The sequence below is a fragment of the Felis catus genome, chromosome C2 (assembly GCF_018350175.1).
Source record: "Felis catus isolate Fca126 chromosome C2, F.catus_Fca126_mat1.0, whole genome shotgun sequence".
Lineage (NCBI taxonomy): Eukaryota > Metazoa > Chordata > Mammalia > Carnivora > Felidae > Felis > Felis catus.
The window spans coordinates 48,432,573-48,454,461 of NC_058376.1; the positions used below are offsets into that span (position 1 = coordinate 48,432,573).

The following is a 21,889-nucleotide window of genomic DNA, read 5'->3' on the forward strand; positions in this document are numbered from 1 at the left end:
AATTGAATAAGAATGCAGAACACATAAAAGATGGAAATGCATTTTACAAATGAGTAAAAAACAGGACAACAGTTCATTTGGTACAGACGACAATAAGCAGTAACAGGAGAAGTTTATGGAGTTCAGAGAAATCAGATTCTTGACTTTTTTTTTTTTTAATGTTATTTCTGAGAGAGCACGTGTGAGGGGGGAAGGGGCAGGGAGAGATGAAGACAAAGAATCTGAAGCAGGCTCCAGACTCTGAGCTCTCAGCACAGAGCCTGATGCGAGATCATGACCTGAGCCAAAGTTGGACTCTTACGTGACTGAGCCACCCACGTGCCCCCAGATTCTTGACTATTGAGGCAATGCATTAAAACACTGCCAGAATCTATAAGATGACAGAGTCTAGCGTTACAACAAAGGCAAATCACTTTTTGAGTGCTATATATATCAGACACATCGATCATTCTACATACGGTACAAGATGGTAATCTATTCTTTGGTTCAGAACAATGAGGCTCTCATCATCAGGGAAATAAAATCAAAACCACAATAAGATAACACCTCATACCTCTCAGAATGGATAAAATTAACAGCTCCGAAAACAACCCATCTTGGCAAAGATGCAGAAAAGGGGGAGCACTTTTGCACTGTTGGGGGGAATGCAGACTGACGCAGCCACTCTGGAGAACAATGTGGAGTTTCCTCAAAAAATAAAACTACCCTATGACCCAGCTATTTCACTACTAGGCATTTATCCAAAGGATACAAAAATGCTGATTTCAAGGAGCACATGCACCCTAATGTTTATAGCAGCACTATCAACAACAGCCAAATATGGGAGAAGCACAAATGTCCATTGACTGAGGAATGGATAAAGAAGATACTGTATATTACCTAGGATATTACTCGGCAATCAAAAAGAATGAAATCTTGCCATTTGTAACAGCGTGCATGGAACTAGAGTGTATTATGTAAGTGAAATAAGTCAGAAAGATACATATTGATGTCACTTATATGTGAAATTTAAGAAACACCAGATAAACATAAAAGGAAGGGAAGGAAAAATATGAAAAATGGAGGCAAACCACGAGACTCTTAAATACAGAGAACAAACTGAGGGTTGCTGGAGGGGAGGTGGGTGAGGGGATAGGCTAAATGGGTGATGAGCATTAAGGAGGGCACTTGTGTGGATGAGCACTGGTTGTTATATGTAAGTGATGAATCACTGGGTTCTACGCCTAAAACCAATACTATATGTTAACTGACTTGAATTTAAATAAACTAAAAAAAGAATAATGAGGCTCTTCATCATCGTACTATTACCATCTGCTTTTACAAACTGCAATGAGGATTAAAACTTACAGGGATTTTAGTGAGAGACTGCACATCAAAGCATTTTGTAAACTTATCAACGGACAGAAGGTACCATTATCATTTGCAGTAAAAGGATGCCAATAAAAAATCATCCATACCACTCATTTAAATAAATTGCACGGACAAAGGATGTTTGCGCATGTAACACTCTAGAGATTAAATTCTTGCTCAGAGGCCTGAGGACCTTTAAAAAAAAAAAGGAAAAAGAAAAAAAAAAAAAGAAAACACACTACTATGGTGAATAGAAAATGGAAAAAAGAAATAACAGGTATGTCGACTTTGATTTAAGTGGGTAATGCATTCCACATACCAAGCCATTGCCAAAAGCCCTGTGCTTTGGCCAAGTCTGATTGCTGGAATCATCTCCACGTCTTTCTATTTCACAGTTATTTATACTTCAGCTTCATTTGTAGCATGGCCACAGATGTTCATAAGCTACTTTTTCTTCTTGCCAACATCTTATGATACTTGACATGTTTTGGAGAAATCACTTAAAACTAAGTTTAATTAACAGTAGGGAAACTAAAAGGCACATATTTTGAGGTGAGTAAACCCTATATAAAGAAAATATTTGAAGAGGCAAAATCTTTCTCAAGAAGCATATTTTATCATGAGATTTATAATGGTCTAAGAGTAGTGTCTCAGAGAAAATGCCAATTGCACATAGGGAATAGGCATATAATGCTATTTAAAATTTTCATAGAAGAATATTATTTTTGAAAGAATAACACTTTAAATAGGTTTGAACAATCAAATTAAAATGTTACAAATACTAGAACAAAGAAGTCAAAGAAATGAAAATGAGCAAAAATAAGGAAATCTGATTATTCCAGGGAATACAACACCTAACTATAGATTCCAGAAGAGAGAGGAGGGTAAAAGGTGCAAAATTATCCTAGAAAAGTAATTTCTCAGAGCTGAATGACAGGTTACCAAATTTAAAAGGTCTAATGTATGCTCAGCAAAAGAAAAAGAAAAAAAAAAAAAAAGACTAACCAAAGCACACAAGTTGAAAATTTTCAGAGTATTGGGATAAAGACAAGATCTTACAATGTTTCTGAGAAGAGAGGTGCTGGGTGGCTCAGTCAGTTAAGTGTTCGACTTTTGATTTTGGCACAGGTTCTCATGGTTTTTGAGTTTGAGCACCGTGTCAGGCTCCACTCTGACAGTGCAGGAGCTGCCTGGAGTTCTCTCTCGCTGCCCCTCCCCTGCTTGTGTGCATTCTCTCACAAAATAAATAATAAAATTAAAAAATAAAAGTTTCTGAGAAGAAATTAGGTCCCAAAGGATCCAGACTCAGAATGACATTTGACTTCTTAGCCCTTGAAGTAGAAAATAGTGGAACAGTGCCTTCAAAAGTCCTCATTTTAGTTTCAAAATCTGTCTGCCTAAACAATAGTATCAGTAAAACGAGGATATTTTCAGACATGTAAAAACTCAAAAATATTACCTTCCATTATAAGCTATTCTAAAGATCGATTTCTCAAGGAACACCACAAAGTGAGGGAGTGAAAGAAGTAAAAGGATGGAGGAGTTAGGGGAGTCAACATAGGATAGAAGCAAAAGATAATTGGCGAGGGATTCCAGAAGATGCTGCCTTAAACAAACACATGGAACAAGGAGAGGACATATTTTGCCTTTTTGAGAAGTGGTCAGTCTAGAAATATGGATTTAATTAACAGGAGAGATAGCTAAATTAATTGGAAATTGAAGATAATTGACTAAGAAAGTGAAAGAGGAGGCTTTTGAGCTCCTCTCCTCCTACAGGCACATCAAATGTACAGCTGTATATGGAGTTCCCTCTGAAAAATCTAGAAACTAGCCGAGCAACCCATACACATTGGGCAAATGAAAGAACACCACATTGAAATGGGTAGGAAAGGCTGAGACACGCTCTTGCCATAAACCCTCTTGGCACAGTGTCCTGCAATTGGGAGAAAACCCTCATTCCTACCTTCTCCCTGAGGAGTAAAGGGTTTGGACCTCACATTTAGTACCCCAACTTTTATTTTATTTATTTCAAAAAAAATTTTTTAAACATTTTATTTATTTTTGAAACAGGGAGAGACAGAGCATGAACAGGGGAGGGTCAGAGAGAGGGAGACACAGAATCTGAAACAGGCTGCAGGCTCTGAGCTGTCAGCACAGAGCCCAACACAGGGCTCGAACTCACGGACCGTGAGATCATGACCTGAGCCGAAGTCGGCTGCTTAACCGACTGAGCCACCCAGGCGCCCCTAGTATCCCAACTTTTAAAACTCCCATCTGAGGGATGGGGCCCATAAACACCCAGCTCTGAAGGCCAAAAGGGCTTGCATTCACAAGTCCCATAGGACAGTAACCAAGAAGCAGTTCTTAACCAGCTAACCCCCTAGGACTCAACAAAGAGGGAACAGGCAAAACCACTCATGTACCATCAGCCTTTTCCTGAAAGAGGTTTATTTGCGTGTGTTAAAAGCTGTTATCTGAGGGCCAGGCTTCTAACTATAACACATATGCACTGGCTGGCTGTAATCCTCACCAAAGACTGGGAAACTGGTGGACATTTTCCCTGCCCCTTCCCTCTGGCTGGAACAGTAAAACCAAGTCTCCAATATCTCCTTGGAAGGAGTTTGCACAAATTTCTGGCACCCCAGCTTTTGTGGCTGTTGTTCAAGGAATGCCTCCCTGTACCCCAACTCCGGTTGCCTGGCTCTGAGAACCAACAAGGCTTGCATTCTTCAGTCCCATAATATTGTAGCACACAAAGCAGTTAACAGGTACAAGAGCACTTCTACCCAATGACTATATCCCAGGCCAAGCACAGAGAGAGCAGGCAAAAATGCCCATCTTCCAGTGTCTCTCTGGAGGGGTATTAAGTAAAGAGTATCCCAGCTGCTATCTGAGGGTCCAGTTGATAATCAGTCTGCATCCAGGTCGTGACTACAATTCTCACCTTTGGGACATTGATGGGTTTTAGAGCACCCTCAGCTACTGTGAGCCACTGACAACAAAGAAGTTGATTTGGACAACCTCAGAAGTTTGAGGGACAACCAGAAGCCTGGGCTGGGCTGATTGAAGAGATTCATTTCCTATACAAGACCACTGTACCAACACTGGGAGAGGTGGGTGTTTTTTCTAATATGTAGAAATGAACAAAGAATCAAGGAAATTGAAGAAACTGAGGAATATGTTCCAAACAAAACAAGAAAAGTCAACAGAAACGGATCTCAATAGAGATAGTGATATATGTGACAGTTCAAAATAACAGTCATAAAGATGCTTACCAAGATCAAGAGACAAATGCAAGAACAAAGTGAGAATTTCAACAAAGAGAGACTATTTAAAAAGTACCACAGAGAAAACACTTAGCGGAAGAATGCAATAACTGAACTGAAAAATTCATTACAGGAGTTCAGTATCAGACTAGATCAAGCAGAAAAAGGATCAACAAACTTGAAGACAGGGCAGTGGAATTCATCTAATCAGAAGAGCCAAGAATGAAAATGAGTGAAAACAGTTAAGAGACATATGGACACCATCAAGGAGATCAAAATATACATTATAGTGGTCTCAGAAGAAGGAGAGAGAAAGAAAGGGGCAGAAAGCTCATTCAAAGAAATAATGGCTAAAAGCTTTTGTTAAAACCTGGGGAAAGAAATGGACATCTAGATCCTGGAAGTCCAAGAAGTTCCATATAAAAGAATCTACAGATATCCATACTGAGATACATTATAACTAAGCTGTCAAAAGTTAAATACAAGGAGAAAATCTAAAAGAAGAGAAAAGCAACTTGTTTCATACAAAGGAACTTCCATAATACCATCAGCAGATTTTTCAGGAAGAATTTTCAGGCCAGAGGGAATGGCCTGATATATTCAACATGCTATAACTAAAACAAACAAGCAAAAAAAAAAAAAAAAAAAAAAAAAAACCAAAACCAAAAACAAAAACAAAAAACAAATTAACCAGCAAAATTGTCCTTCAGAGTTGAAGGAGAGGTAAAGAATTTGCCAAACAAAAGCTGAGAATTTATCACCACTACACTGGCCTTGTAAGAAATGTGAGAGTTCTAGCTGAAACTAAAGGATGCTAATTAGTTATAAGAAAACATCTAAAAGTATAAAACTCACTGGTAAAGGTAAATACATAGTTAAATTCAGAATACTCTAATCGTGGTGCAGTAAATGACCTATAACTCTAACTTGAGGGTTAAAAGAGGAAAATATTAACTATACTACAACAAGTTGTTAACGATTACAACAACGTAAGGAAAGGTAAATTGACATCAAAAAACAATGTGGAGGGTAGAGAAAAATGTAGAGCTCTTTTTATGTTTGAAGTTAAGTTGTTATTAGTTTAAAACAGACTGTCATAAATGTTTTATGTAAGCCTTATGGTAACAAAAGCAATAACCTATAGTAGATACGCAAAAGATGAAGAGAAAGCAATCAAAGTATACCACTACAGAAAATCATCAAATCAAAAAGGAAGAGAACAAAAGAGGAAATTAAGAAACAAAAGAAGAATTATAAAACAATCAGAAAACAATGAACAGAAATAGGAATAATAAGTCCCTGCCTGTCAATGATTAACTTTAAATGTCAACGGACTAAATTCTCCAATCCAAGCATGTAGAGTGACTTAATAGACAAAAAATAAGAACCAAGTAAATACTGCTTACAAGAGCCTCACTTCAGCTTTAAGGACACACACAGACTAAAGTCGAAGGGGTGAGAAAAAGATATATCATTCAGATGAAAAGCAAAAGAAGCAGGGGTACCGTCTAGACAGATAATTAGTAATGAAGTATTGGACTTAAACTACACATTATACTGGACGGATTTGACAGACATTTACAGAACATTTCATCTGAATATATATTCTCAAGCACACATGTAATATTCTTCAGGATAGATCATATTTTAGGTCACAACAAGTCTTGAGAAATTAAAGAAAATAAAATCAGGCATTTTTTTTCTAACCATAATGGTAAAAACTAGAAATCAATTATATGAAGAAAATTGGAAAATTCACAAATACATGGAGATTAAACAATATGCTCCTGAACAACCAATGGGTCCAAGAAGAAATCAAGGGTAATTAAAAAATATCTTGAGACAAATGAAAATGGAAATGCAATATACCAAAACTTATGAGATGCAGCAAATGCAATGTGAGGAGGGAAATATATAATGGTGAATGCCCACATTAACAAAAGAAAGGTATCAATTAAACAACCCAACTTTACAGTTAAAAGAAGAAAAAGAACAAACTAAGCCCAAATTCGGTAGAAGAAAGGAAATGACAAATATCAGAACAGAAATAAATGAAATAGGGAACTGGAAAAACAATAGAAAAGATCAATGAAACTAAGAGCTGTTTTTCCAAAGATAAATAAAATTGACAAGCCTTTAGTTAGAGTAGCTAAGAAAAAAGAAGACTGAAATAAAATCCTATATGAAAGAAGAGACATTAAAACTGATTCCACAAAAATCCAAAGGATTGTGAGACTACTATGACCAATTATACTCCAACAAATTACATAATGTAGAAAAAATGATATATTCCTAGAAACATACAACCTACCAAGACTGAATGATGAAGAAATAGATAATCTGAACAGACCATGATCAAATGGGATTCAGTCCAGGGATACAAAGACAGTTCAATGCCCATAAATCAATCAATGTGATGCACCACATTGACAACATAAGTGATAATTTATATGATCTCAATAGATGCAGAAAAGCATTAGACAAAATTCAACATACTTTTATGACAAAAACTCTCAACAAAGTGGGTAAAGTGGCAATGCTTCTCAACATAATAAAGGGCATATATGACAAGCCCACAGCTAACATCTTACTCAACAGTGAAATGCTGAAAACTTTCTACCTAGATCAAGAACAAGACAGAAATGCCCACTCATGCCACTTTTATTTGACCTAATGCTGGAAATCCTAACCAGAGCAATTAGGCAAGAAAAACAAATATGAGCCATCCAAGTCAGAAAGGAAGAAGTACAACCATCTCTATTTGCAGATGACATGATATTATATATAGAAAGCCCTAAACACTTCACCAGAACTCTGTTAGAATATATAAATTCAGTTAAGTTGTAGGATCAAAAATCAGCATACAAAAATCAGTTGTGTTTTTATATACCAACAATAAACTTTCACAAAGAGAAATTAAGAAAACAACCCCATTTATAATAGCATCAAAAAGAATAAAATATTTAGGAATCACTTGATCTAAGGAGGTTAAAGATCTGTACACTGAAAACGTTAAGACATAATTGAGGAAAACACAAATAAATGGAACGATAATCCATGTTAATGGATTAGAAGAATTAATATTGTTAAAATTTCCCTATTATCCAAAGCAATCTATAGATTCAATGCAATTGCTATCAAAATTCCAATGGCATTTTTCACAAAAATTGAACAATCAATCCTATGATTTGTAAGGAACCATAAAAGACCCAAATGGCCCAAGCAATCTAAGAAAGAACAGAGCTGAAGGCTCTATGCTGGATTTCCAACTGTATTACAAAGCTTCAGTAATCAAAACCAGTATAGTATTGGGATAAAAACAGACACATAGATCAATGCAACATAATAGCACAGACATAAACTCACACATACATGGTCAATTAATTTATGACAAAGGAGACAAGAATATACAATTGGGAAAAGGACAGTCTCTTCAATAAATGGTGTTGGGAAAACTGGACAGCTACCTGCAGGAGAATTAAACTGGACCACTATGTTACACCATACACAAAATTAACTCAAAATAGATTAAATACTTAAACATATGATCTGCAACCATGAAACTCCTGGAAGAAAACCTTGTGGGTAATCTTCTTGACATTGGTCTTGGTGATGATTTTTTGGATTTAATACCAAAAGTAAAGGCAACAAAAGCTAAAATAAATGAGTAGGACTTTATCAAACTAAAAAGCTTCTGCATGACAAAGGAAGCCACCCTGTAACTGCTCGTTGGTTTGAGTGGTTTGGTTAGCTAATTTTACCCCTATGTAGTCTTGAAATATTTGAGCCCTATTCAGGTGGGGCTTCAGTCAGAGGGAAAGAAATGGAAAAGTAGAATATGAAAATATGAGTAATAGGCCCTCAAATAGGGAAAGAGAAATCCAATCAATTAGTTATATGAGCATTTCTGGATACCTGCCATATACAGACATTGTATTCACCTGGGAATATAGAGAAGGAGCAAAAAGTGGCAGAGCTGGAGGGATACTATTAGAGGATAAAAGAAGTTCTAATCAGGGACAAAGGTCAGAGGAGCAGGGTATCAGCAGGCATGAGGTATCATCAACCAGTTACCAAGCATGTCCTCACGGACATTCTTGTATCTCTCATTTATACGGGGACAAGAAATTCCAGATCTGGGCTGCACTCCAAGTCTATGGTATTGCTAAGAGTTTCTGGCATGCCCCCCTCTCCTGCCACACCCCAGATACTAAGGAATTCTAAATGAAAAGCAATTAAAAGAATATGTTTATGTGAAAATAATTGCTCTCTTTATAGACTAGTAGAGTTCCATATTCTTAGCTAGCCATTTTGCCAGAAGAAAAGTTGTAAAACTGAGCAATCCCTTCAATTTCTTTCTTCAATGGTGAAATTATTGATTGTTCTGCTGCCCACACCTACAATAAAACTCCGTAAAGTGCCTAATGCTCTAGTAGCTTATATTACTCCTTGAGAAAAGACATTTAAAAGTTAATACACAAATGGGGTGCTTGGGTGGCTCAGTTGGTTAAGCGTTCAACTTCAGCTCAGGTGATGATCTCATGGTTGGTGGGTTTGGACCCCAAGTCAGGCTCTGTGTTGACAACTCAGAGCCTGGAGTCTGCTTCAGATTCTGTGTGTGTCTCTCTCTCTGCCCTTCCCCTACTCATGCTCTGTTTCTGTCTCAAAAATAAATCAACATTAAAAAAATTTAAAAGAAAGTTAATATACAATCTGCAGGAAACAGAACTACACAAAAACACTATGAATAAGGGTATAATGGCTATTCCACATGCCTGCTTTGTTCAGCCAGGTTTATAGTTTATGAGAACTTGCTGCCTCTATTCCAGTTTACTTTTTGAGCCAAGATTTTATTAAATCAAAAAACGTAAACAATATTCCTAAACTGTCTTTGTTGTCAGCTATAGGAAACTTTAGTATGTTTTAATTTTAGAGGGAGAACTGTTCTCTAGAATCCTCCCAAGCTACAGAGGACAGAAGTACAGGAATAGGTTAAGTGAACTTGCTTTAATTACCAGACAGAATACATTTTGCGTGGAAATTGCTGGGCCACATGTAAATCTGGTACACGCAATGGATTCTTTAGTTTTTTAGTCAAGTGAGGAGACAAGGGCTCACTTGAAGAGATTATAGGGCTTTTTGTTTGTCTTTACTGTATAGCAATTATGTGTGTCCATCTATATTGTCCAGCCTACCAATGGATTATTCAAATATGAGATAGAAACAATTTGTCTGAAAACAAATTGGAGGCCACAGACACAGACTTAAAGAAAAATGCTTTCTCTACTTCTGTAATAGAAGGACAATTCGACTTGCTGGAAGGCTTAACCTAGCTTTTCATTTTAATGTCAGTTCCAGTTTCCCACTGATTCTATGCCTGTCTTTGGATATCATAAGAATGTATCATTTTAGGGGTGGGAGAGACTTCAAGATCCATTTACCTCACACTCCCTGTCCCCGTAAGCAGTGGTACAAGACTTACTGTTTAAGTCATATGCTTTATCAGTTCTTCTGTTCACAGAACTAAAAATAATCATAGTTGTCTTTACACACAAAGTGGTTGGCTATAGATTGGAGAGGCTCTTCTTACTATTTTTCTTTTAGCTCAACACAAGCCACACACTGAGGTTTCATGGGGGAAATAAGTGGAAAATATATACTGGGGAGTGGGCTAGGTGGGTACCGATTCAGGTGGACACCAACATATCTCTATTTTCTTTGCATTCTAGGGGTAGGGGGTAGGAGAGGGGTCTTGCAAAGAAAGAGATGGAGTTGTGTCACAGCACTGTGCCTCTGTTAGCACATCTCTTCTGCTTCATCTGAGTAAATAGTTATGGCTCCATTCCAACACCCCTGTTCCCTGTGCACATATATGACCAAAGCCCATTGTAGCTGCAAGCATCTGTTGGCAAGGCTGGGGTAGTCCCCACTGTGCCACCTTTGGAACTACAGCCTGCTGGCCCAGAGCAGCCTTGGGGCTTCACTCCCTATAGACAGAAACATCTCACAACACATACGCAGCCAAACTGTTCTTCAGCAAGATAGCTACTGTCCCTTCCTGTGGCTATTTTTTGAGCTTTTGCAGAAGAGGTAAAAATCCTGGCTAAAATGTAAAAACAGGCAGGGAGAAGGTGATCATACACTGTGAGAGGGAAATGGTAACACAGTCCACTGTACTTTTGGTTCTAGTGTGTGAACATTTAAAAGTTTTACCTAAAAAGCTCTGGGGATCTATTTTCTCTGCATTGACTCTCTTGGGTTAAATGTTCTAATGCCAAGCTCTACTCCACCCATTTCAGTGTGTAATAAATGATTACCCTGTAATTATCACCTGTTTTTACATCTCATGATTTTTAGTCAGGACAAATCATGGAAAATGATACTAAAATAAATTATATACATGTGTCTCCTGAAATTGGAACACAGTTACAGTAATTCTTTCAGAATTTAGTATCTTCTAGCTTTTCAAATAGGGTATCCCAGAACCTCATGTTGGGGTGGTGGTGGTGATGAATTTTACCAACTATAACTCAAAGTTTGCCTGTTGGGAATTCAACAGGCACTGAAATGTGATTAAAGTCATTCTTTACAGGTAATAAAAACCACCTGGTGGCTGCATGCTGTACATACTTCCTCTTTATTTTATAGCATGTCTTTTATTAGCATTAATCTTGGATCATGGCCAGGCAGAAAAGATATAATGGAAAGAAATCTTGCCTTAACAACTTAAGATAGTATGGAAAAAGCTTACATCGAAAAAACCTACAAACCTAAATTTGGAACTCATAATTTTATTATTCTGGCTGTAACCTTGCTGTCAGTAGTAACTTTAAGGACTACTTGTATTTCACCGAAGTCATGCACATGGACTTGATTTGAAAGAACGATACTGTTGTTACTCTTTCTTTTCTTGCCATCCTGTTCTATTCAATTATATCCTTTACCGTCAAGTTCTAGTCTCAAGTATTGCAAGAGGCCTTCTCTTCTCTTCTAAATTGCAGAACTTCAGTGTAAGTCCTATGTGATCTTTTATGCTGTCTTGTGATGCTGTCCAGCTGTTTCACGGCTGTTAGTTTTGTTTCCCCAGGTGCTTCTAGGCTTCAGAAATATCAGATTAAATGAAATAATTTGACTTCAAATTATTCTTACTTAACTCATGAAGTTATTTTGATTAATAGAGGTTTCAAATCATAATTTTAATATTTCAGCTGAAAACATTTTTTTTTTTTGCTCATTAAGTGGACAAATTCATCTCTAGCATACCTGTTAAGAGAACATAGAATGCATTCCTACTCACTGGGGTCTGGGATCTACTAAACTACTTGAACACCACAAGGCTCCACACATTGTAGACTAAACAATTTTCATTAGAGCACCTTTATATCCATGTCAACTATATCTGCTCCCAGTGGGGAAATGCTTTTCAAACTGCTGATATACAACTTTTAAATCATGACCCATTAGGGACTATCAGTATAATCCTGGTCAAATCATATATATGACTATCAACAGTCTTTATGTCTGAACTGGATTTCATTCAATTATGTGAAACTCTCAAAATAACATAAAATAAGCCAAATACAGACACATTGAGTGGCCCCAAATTTATGCCAACTGGAAAAACTTGGCATGGGATTCTGATTTCAGGGAATCCTACACTTAAGATTACTTTTTCCCAAAGATGACTCCAGAAAGGGCCTCCTTTGAGCTTTGCTTGTCTTGAGATGAGGATAGTTTTAGGGGTCCCTCCTTTGAAGACCCACTGATGAAGGACAGGAGTGACAAATGAGATGCATATCTTAGGGTGAGATAAAGGGGACATGGCTGTAAATTCCAGAAACAATTAGTGTAATTCCTACAACTGACATAGACTCCAGAAACAATTAGCATAAGTCCTACAACAATTCACTGCAGAAGCTAGATGTGAACTCCATGACTAGTCCTGTGATTCCAGAATGAAATGCAGCTTAGCCCAAAGTTACATTTGTCTTATGCACCTATTTGGCCAAATAGGCAAGATGCCAAAATGGCACTCTTGCAAGACATTATCAAAAAGTTCTTTTTGTTAGCTTTATTCTACTGACTGTTACTCGTTATAAGTAGCTCTAGTATCAAAAGTGATTATTCCAACTAAATCAATGTCAGGAAAAAACTAAATTTGAAGTGGGAGCAAGTCACTCCCAGTTAGCAACTTTCTGGCTCTCCCCATCTCTTGACTAAGTTCTCTGATCTGGCAGAAAAGGCCCTCCACAACATGGCTTCTACCTCTCGTTGCTTCCACTGCCTCTGTTCACTTTTCACCTCTCACACTCATGGAAGTAGCTGATTGTTCACTGCATACAACCATACCATTTGGGCCTCTGCTCTAACATATGCTAGTTTCTCTGACATTTCTTTCCCCTACCACAGTTACCTAGCTAACTCCTTCCTGCTCTTCATTTAAGCCTCAGCCCAGGTGTCACCTCCTCCACAAAGTTTTCCCAATTTCCCCAGACTTTGCAAAGTGTCACCCACTCTGTGCTCCCCTTGCAACTTGTATATATTTTTGCCAGAGCTCTCACAATTTTGTGTAGAATAATCAGTTACTAAAAGACTACCCCACTACCTCAAGTCCTCAAGGACAGGCACCATGTTTATTCAGTTTTGTGGTCACCACACCAAGAATACTGTTGGCACTTAATAAATGTTAGCTGAGTAGAAACACAAACCTGTTACAAACAAATCAGGTTTAAAATGTCACTTAAATAATTATTTTCTACATCTGATCATGAGTCATAGGTGAACTTTGAAGGTGAAGATTTAAAGGTAGCCTAATTCAGAAAAGGAACACAATGAATATTTAGAAATTAGATGCTTTTCAATATGTTTTCAGTATATTAAGTGGCATAAAAAGCAAGAAACTATAAAGAAAAAAACTTCCATGTTCTGTAAGCCCAAATTCACCTATTAAAAAGTCCAAATTAAATAACTTTTTCTTCTTTACTCTTTCCTTAAAATATGTTAAAAATAGTCTCTCTCCCTGTTAATCTCTAAGGAAACAGAACCAAGATCATCAAATGAGTTTTTACTGAAATACATGCTTATTTTGGCTACCTTAAATCCTTTAAAAAAATTAGCAGTTGTAAAATTTTCCATATTACAACTCAAAATAGAGAACTTTAAAGAAAAAAAATACCTGTGGAAAGTATTATATTTATAGTATAGGACTACAGTTTATACACAGCAAACCATCTAGAATTAACTAGATGCTTCCTTTTTTTCCTGAAAAGATTATCAGTTTCCTTGTTGTCAGAACTTTACTAGGCTCTTTTGAATGTCATAATCAATACCTGATTCAATTCAATCAACTGATGACAATGGAAGATAGAAATAAAACTTATGAAAAAATTTTCTAATGCTGGAGTTCCAGTCTTTGCCTCTGCTGGTCTTTATCAAGCTATGAAGTATTCAGGAAACTTTATCAAGCTATGAAGTATTCAGTCTGGAAAAATTCCTGATTGTGTCTCTCTGAAAATTGATCTATGTTGCTTGGTGCACTAGAATGTAAAGTGTGAAGATGTTTTTGTTTTAACTGAAAGCATAGTTTTCAAATAGTGTCTTGGAATTTGAGGAAAGAAATTGATTTTCCACAAAGAGTGATATTTAGTCCCCAAATGAATTTAGTACATAGTAGTACATATTTTTTTAAAGAAATGCTTGGCTGTATCCTTTTGAGAATTTCCTTGAACAATAAATTTGATGATTTAGCCATGTAAAACAAAACAAAACCTTCCCTATTACATTTCTAGAAGTGCATAAAGCCCTTATTTTTCTTCCAATACAGTGAGCCGATAAAATGTTGGATATTTTGGATTTAAAAAGAAATGACAAAATCATACAGTAATGTAAACAACCAGGTACCAATAGATAATAAGGGATGTCAAGAAAAATTGTTTATTATAGAGCATCGGTAATAATATATGTGTCTATTTTCAAAAATGGATTCTCATTTGTTTATTATAAAAAGACCCAAAATGAAAAGACCACTATGCCTGGGAATGGTCTGTAGTTATTTTAAGCATTAACTATCACAAACTTTCATCTACTTTTGTTACATAACTTTTATATCCTTGCCCTCTTCTTTCCAGCATGCCAGCCAAATTCTTCTGTTTCACATTTAGTTTACATCTTACACACTCCAGTTGTGTCTCATCCACAGAATTTTCCTTCTCTCGATTTTGGTATTTAATATCAACATTTGAATTAATGATCCTCTATTTTTCAATGTTCTCACCTATAGTGTTAACTTACAAGACCATCTTGTCAGCTCTTGTATCCCCACCAATAATTTGTGTATTTGCAAAACATGACTCTAGAGGTATCTACTCCTATGCACAGAAAGCCAAAGAATGAAATGCAAACTACACTGTCCCTTAAGACAGAGATGGATGATGTCATTTCATTCCTTTGGTGATGATTTATGCACTGTCAGAATTCACCCGTAAGAGCACAGGTGGCTTACCTTGTATCTGGTTTTAGATTTTCTACAGTGGAGAAGGTTTGATTTGTAATTTGAACGGACTTGTTCTTCCCGCTGAATGACCCATTTTCTCTGGATATAACTTCATATTCTGAAAAGTGAAAAAGCCAACAAATACTTGTCTTTATGTCCTGGCTGACTTAATTGCTCTTAAGGCTAACAGCATCATAAAGTCACTCTCATGAAAGTGAGCAATTTAGATTGTAGTTACTGAGATGTACTGATCTTATACATTAGCAATTTGCAGATGGGGATGGCCAATGGATGACAAAGGTCCCAAAGCATTTTGGGAGTTGCTCATTGATCACATCTACTTTCCCTTTACTGGAACATGAAAGGCTTGGTAACTGTGAAGACTGATGATGAACCTGTGGTATCTTTGGATACTGGTAACTAATGATTTTGCTAGGCAAATCAAATAGTCTGTCATTGTTGAAAAACCCAGTGTGGGGAAAGTGCTGTATGAGAAATGGTACTTAAGTAGAAGGCACGTTTCTTCTCTGTGGGGCTTTATTATATTGCTAGGGAAAAGACCACTGCATACATGGTTCTGCTGCAAAAATATATGTATATATCTATATCTATCTATACCTATACCTATATCTATATCTATATCATCTATATCTATATATCTTTGGGTTTAATACCATCCAGCAAATAGCAGTTAACCAAATAATGAGTGACAGTTCATTATTGGGAACTATAGAATTATGAAATTTTTCTACCTACTGCTTACATTAGTTACAAAAGATTTGTACCTACTGCTTACATATGCCTCCTTGAAAATAACCCTTGTTTTTTAAAAAAATCATTAAATTATGAATGGAGATCTGCATAAATTTCACCTAAAGACACGTTTCTATGAACTTGCAGGGCTAATCAAGAGAAGGGCTTTCAGATTAAGAACATAATTTATAAATTTGTTAATTGGCTTTTCCACCTCTTAATTGGAGTTTAATGTATGTGACAAGGTCACACAGAAGATTCAAAACTTGAAAAATAGAAAACAGAAACAAACCCTACTCAAAATCAGCTCCATAAGTATGAAGAAATATACATGTGGTAGCCATCAGGGAAAGTGGGAAAAAGCCACAAAGGGTGGCAATTTAGTGGGGATTTCTGCTATTAGCACTAAGACCAAAGGTGGGAGATGGAGACTGGAAGTAAAACTCAAACTATGGAAAGACTAGAAGACATAATCATCAATTTTAATTTGGGAAGGATTTTTAATGGTATATTTTAAAAATCAAAAAAGGAGGATGGCTCTTTCCGATTAATTCTGTATGACCATCCTTCTAAAAATTCAAAATTAAATCAGAAGGCAATGGCCATTGTATCTGGATATGTTAGCACAGCTACCAAAGGACTAATGGCTAGTATTTAGTGTTATTTTCTCAGAACCTTCTGTTCCTTAACCTATTTCTGTTGGCATTCTATTCTCAAAGAGGATAGAAAGGGAGGGAAGGGAAGGACCTTGAATTCAAATATATCCATTTTATATCTGTTTCTCAGCTGTGAATCAGTATTTACTGGATAGACAAAGATGGGAGTAATTAAAATGGATTTTTAAAACTGGAAACTGCTTGTTGGATACATGGTTAGATATGCTACTGATGAGGAACCCAAAACACTCATGACTTTTCTCTTAAATTTAAGGTATGGGGAAAGCTAGTCCAAAGGATAGAGGAGTGCTGTTTTGGAAGGGCACATGCACCCCAATGTTTATAGCAGCACTATCAACAATAGCCAAATTATGGAAAGAGCCCAAATGTCCATCATCTGATGAATGGATAAAGATGCATATACAGACACACACACACACACACACACACACACACACACACACGTATACATATACAATGGAATATTACTCAGTGATGAGAAAGAATGAAATCTTGACATTTTCAACAATGTGGATGGAACTAGAGTGTATTATGCTAAACGAAATAAGTCAGTCAGAGAAAGACAAATAACATATGACTTCACTCATATGTAGAATTTAAGATACAAACAGACGAACATAAGGGAAGGGAAGCAAAAATAATATAAAAACAGAGAGGTGACAACCCATAAGAGACTCTTAAATACAGAGAACAAACCAATGATTGCTGGATGGGTGTTGGGTGGGGGGATGGGATGGGCTAAATGGGCAAGGGGCATTAAGGAGGACACTTGCTGGGATGAGCACTGGGTGTTATATAAATTCTACTTCTGAAAACATTATTATACTGTATGTTAACTAACTTGGATTTAAATTTTAAAAATCTATAAAATTAAAAAAAAATAAAAATAAAAGATAAAAAGTTGAAAAAAACCCCAAAAGGACACTACATGACTCATTGAAAAGTGACAGACCAAGCCATTTGCCCTGATCTCAGTTTGTAAAATGTCAGTAATAGCTCTTCATAGTGTTGCTTGTGGGGATTAAACTAGGAATATATGGAAAGTGCTCAACAGTATTTTGCATATGTTTTGTTCAACAGGTGGTACCTATTATTATTACTTATTATCCCTGAGTTGTGTTTAAATTTGAAAGATTTCAGTTGGAAAGATTCAAGTGTCACTTCGTCACCCAAAGAAAAATTCGTATGACACTCCCATTGAATTTGCATGAAAGCAACCACTTTCAAGAAACATCTTTGGTGTGGGACATTAATCAGTGACTGTGTAATATTCTTTTTAATATTACCCCAGACTCAGTACTAGAAACTCTTACTGAATATCTTCTCTAATTTTCTTTTGACTGAGTTTTAAATGTTCATTTAATACTATTTTCATCCTGAAAGATTCAAGTTTTCAAAATGGACACAGAAGTTACCTTTGTAATTAAAAAACATATTTAGAATTTCAGAATTCTAACTTCTGAATGTGTATTCTTGGGCCTTGTAAATATATCTTTCATTTGTAATGCTTTAAAGAAATAGTAGCTTTTTCAAAAATTCACTATACCATAAAAATGGAACATTAATGCTTGGAATGAACATTTATAGACACATTCTGATTATATTTCAGAAAGTAAAGACAGCCACTTAGTATGTGTCCATATTTCTCACTTTAAAATATGGGGTTTTATTTATAAATTCCTTCACAGTAAAGATATAAGGAACCTATAAAGAAGTAACACTGAATAAATGGTCTTTTTCCCACTCAGAGATTATTATTGCCCTATTATGAGATGATTTACTAAATAGAAAAACACTATTTATTATAAAGGTTGGGAAATCACATTCTGGTCATGAAAATAATAATGGTGACACTATTTCTACCAGTCCTACTATTGCTACTACTGACAAACATTAATTTAACAGCTTCTAACTTACACTGTACATTCAAATTCTGTTTAATTTTTGTCCTCATTATAAGCTGATTACAATGGAAGTTGTTGTTGTTGTTGTTGTTGTTGTTGTTGTTATTGCTGTTACAAATAAGAAAACTAAAGCAAGGAGGTAAAGTCCATACCCAAATTACATATAGAGAATACAGCTAGTCTGGGATTTAAATCTACGTTGGCATGCTCTTGGCATATCACAAAGCACCACCCCACAACTAATTTAAATTGTCCAAGGACTCAGGCTATGGCCCATTTCTCAGGTGTATCTATTTCTACTTTAGTGTAGAAAAGACATGTAGAAGCAACTGAATTTGGGTGTATTTATTATAGGTAATATGTGCCTGTTGATTAAAAGATGATAGACAGAAGCCAGCTAAGGGAATAAAGAATATGTTTCACTCCTTTTTTGTTATCTTTCTCAATCCTTTCTTGTAAATCCATTTCCAGTGATTTGAGAATTAATCGTATTATCTGAGCTGCTGGTTTATAAAAGATCACATTTGAAACAAAGTGATATTTGAGAAAACACTAAAAATAAACAAAAGTGAAAAAAATAGAAGAGACTATTAGGCTATATGGTCCGACATTTAAATACAGACTGAGTAATGATTAAATATGGACATTTCTATTTAGAAAATATTATAGCTAAAGAGATATGGACCTTATCTATAAAAGCTGTTATTCTAAGTCTAATATCTTATGAAAGATCTCAAGCAGTCCATTAACATTTAGTAACAATGTTACAAAAGGAATTGGTTAAATGGGTAAAGTATACCCTATTCATTATTTTTTGTAAATTACAAGTTTATACAATTAAAAAAAGTTTCATGATGAACTGGAAAGGAAAATCATTTTGCTTTTAAAAAGTTAAATCAGAAATTGACACACCAAAGTGAATATATGTTAGATGTATTAGATTAGATTTTAGATATATTAACCAATTCCAACTTGATGTCCCACATCTTCAAGGCAAAGGAAATTTTATAGATCATTTGGTGTTATGATAACTAAGCCTCAGACTGTCAGGAGAACTCCTTATTAGCACAGTATATGAATTGGGAGTTCTGGACTTTTTCATCTATGTAGATAATCAATGCTTAGAGATTTATTGTTTTTTAGATACTGGGATGGTAGCACCTACTGGCATAGTCCCAAGTAAAGAAGCAGGACTAGACAAGTCCCCAGGAAACATGAGCAGTGGCTGGTTCTTTCCCAAAACAAAGGCAAGGTCTGCATGAGAAATGAAATTCACAAAATATGGTTTAAAAAAAAGCCAGTTAAGCAAAGATAGGCTGCTTATAGTGAAAGTTGCCCAGACCAAACAGTTTTGTCTGAGGAGAAATAGCTGCTGTTTACTCCTTTATTCACAGAAAACACTTTTGGCTGATCTCCCACTTCCTCCTTTCCCCTGTATACTTCCCTCTACCCATCCTGATAGCTTCTTAGTGGGCTCCTCTAAATTCTGTCTACCTGTCCCATGCACAGCAGGGCATGGGCAATGGGGGGCTTGTGTACTCTTGCAATTTGCTATATTCCTCTAGCTGACTCTGCCCCTTACCTTTTCTCCTTCCTCTCTAGTTTGACTAAACTGTTCATATGAAGAATTAATTCGCATATAATAAACTCAAAGACTGACTTAGGATTTCTTAGTTTTCACAGTCATTTTTAGGAGGATTGGGCTAGTGATAGTAGAATTAAATTTTTCTGAGATGAGGAGAAAATCAACCATGATTAGAAACCTAAAAAAACCCCAAAAAACAAAAAACAAAACAAACAAACAAAAACTCTACTAAAATAATTGAATTGCTTGACAGTTCTAGGTCAACCTAGAAATTGGGTTGGTGAAATGAAAACTGTTTTAATTATCATTAGCCCTGCCAACTTCTCCTATGTTATCTGTAATTTTCTTGATAATGAAAAGACCACATCTATTTTTACACCGTGAGGAAGAGTTCTGAGACAAGATGGAAGGAATGTAACCTAAAGAGATATGTTAAATTAACAGGAAACCCACCACTGGGACACAGATGATCTTTTCCCATCATATGACACTTTTTGACAATAGCTCTACTAGGACTTGCTACCCCTGAGATATGCCTCATAGTTTGACGAGGTACCACACTCACATTATTGAAGCTTCCCACCATAGTACAAGTGCTCACATCATGATCTTACCAGTGACAGTATCATTTAGTGGCTTTTCCCAGTCAAGGATGACAAATGAGGGACACCCTTCCACAGTGACCACAGTGAGGTTGGTGGGTGGGTTCTGCGGTGGGCTTGTGGCATTCCCCTCAGTGGCATCCTCTTTGGGGAACCGTTTGACAGAATCAGTGATGGAACAGGGCCTGTTGTCCGGTTTTTGGATGTAACGCACATGAGGACCTAAGAGAGAGAGGACTTGGACAGTTAGCCTTATTTGAGTTTGTACATACAGAAAATGGAGGTAAACTCAAATTTATTTTTCTGTTTGAGGATATCTGGTCTCATATTGTAAGCAGATAGATGAAAGCAGTGATGTGGACTGTTCAAACTTGTGAAAATCTAGAATTCCTGTCTCTGGGATACATGACATGGATGTTGTAGCTGATTTACTTTTTAAAATGGGTTAAACTTATGCTAATATCGAGAAGTAATTTGGTTCTCCTGAGCATGTTTTAAACAGCATAATTTGTGGGGTATTGGAAGAAGTATTCAAGAGGGTATTGCCTTGAGAATGAGGAATAATTAGCTCCACACTAAACAGTTCTGGTCCCACCTAATAAATCTTAAAAGCCAGACTCAAAGAGGTCAAATGGTTTCAAGTAATTTAACCCAGGACAAAATTAAAGAATATTTTAGGAATAAAAAACAATAGGAAATAACAGGAAAATGTTGCCCATAATGAGAAAAATAAATAATTTGAAATCAATCTAGAACTTGCCTAGATGTTAGAGTCATCACACAGGGAAAATAAAACTGTTATTATAACTATAATCCACATGTCAAGAAGTTAATACATGAAAGATATTTTTAAAAATACCCAAAGTGAATTTCTAGAGATGAAAACTAAAATGTGTAAGATGCAGAAAACACTGGATGATACTAGCACTGATATGATATTGCAGAAAAAGATTAGTGAACTTGAAGACATAGCAGTAAAAACTACCCAAAATAAAAGTGGAAAGAAAAAATAATAAAAATAATGAACAGAGCATCAGTGAGCTATGGGGAAGCTTCAGGCAGTATAACACAGATGTAATTTTAATATCTGCCCAGAGAACAGGGACAGCAAAGGTATTTGAAGAAATAATGGCAAAAGATTTTCCAAGTTTGATAAAACCTCTAAACCCACAGATCCAAAAGGCTTGAATAAACCTAAGCACAACAAATATGAAGAAACTACACCAATCAAAATCAAGTTTCTCAAAGCCAGTGATAGAA

The 21,889-nt window shown here is 36.1% G+C and overlaps 1 protein-coding gene across 41 annotated transcripts in view; it reads right to left on the reverse strand.

The window, feature by feature from the left end:
• ABI3BP (ABI family member 3 binding protein) overlaps positions 1 to 21,889 on the reverse strand; it is a 264,235-nt gene that overhangs the window by 6,223 nt on the left and 236,123 nt on the right. For all 41 annotated transcript variants that reach the window (XM_045036832.1, XM_045036856.1, XM_045036855.1 and 38 more), the window contains 2 exons: positions 20,642 to 20,851; positions 15,118 to 15,226 (listed from right to left, as the gene is read on the reverse strand). In XM_045036832.1, the coding sequence (XP_044892767.1) occupies positions 15,118 to 15,226; positions 20,642 to 20,851 (319 nt within the window). The remainder of the gene's footprint in view (positions 1 to 15,117; positions 15,227 to 20,641; positions 20,852 to 21,889) is intronic.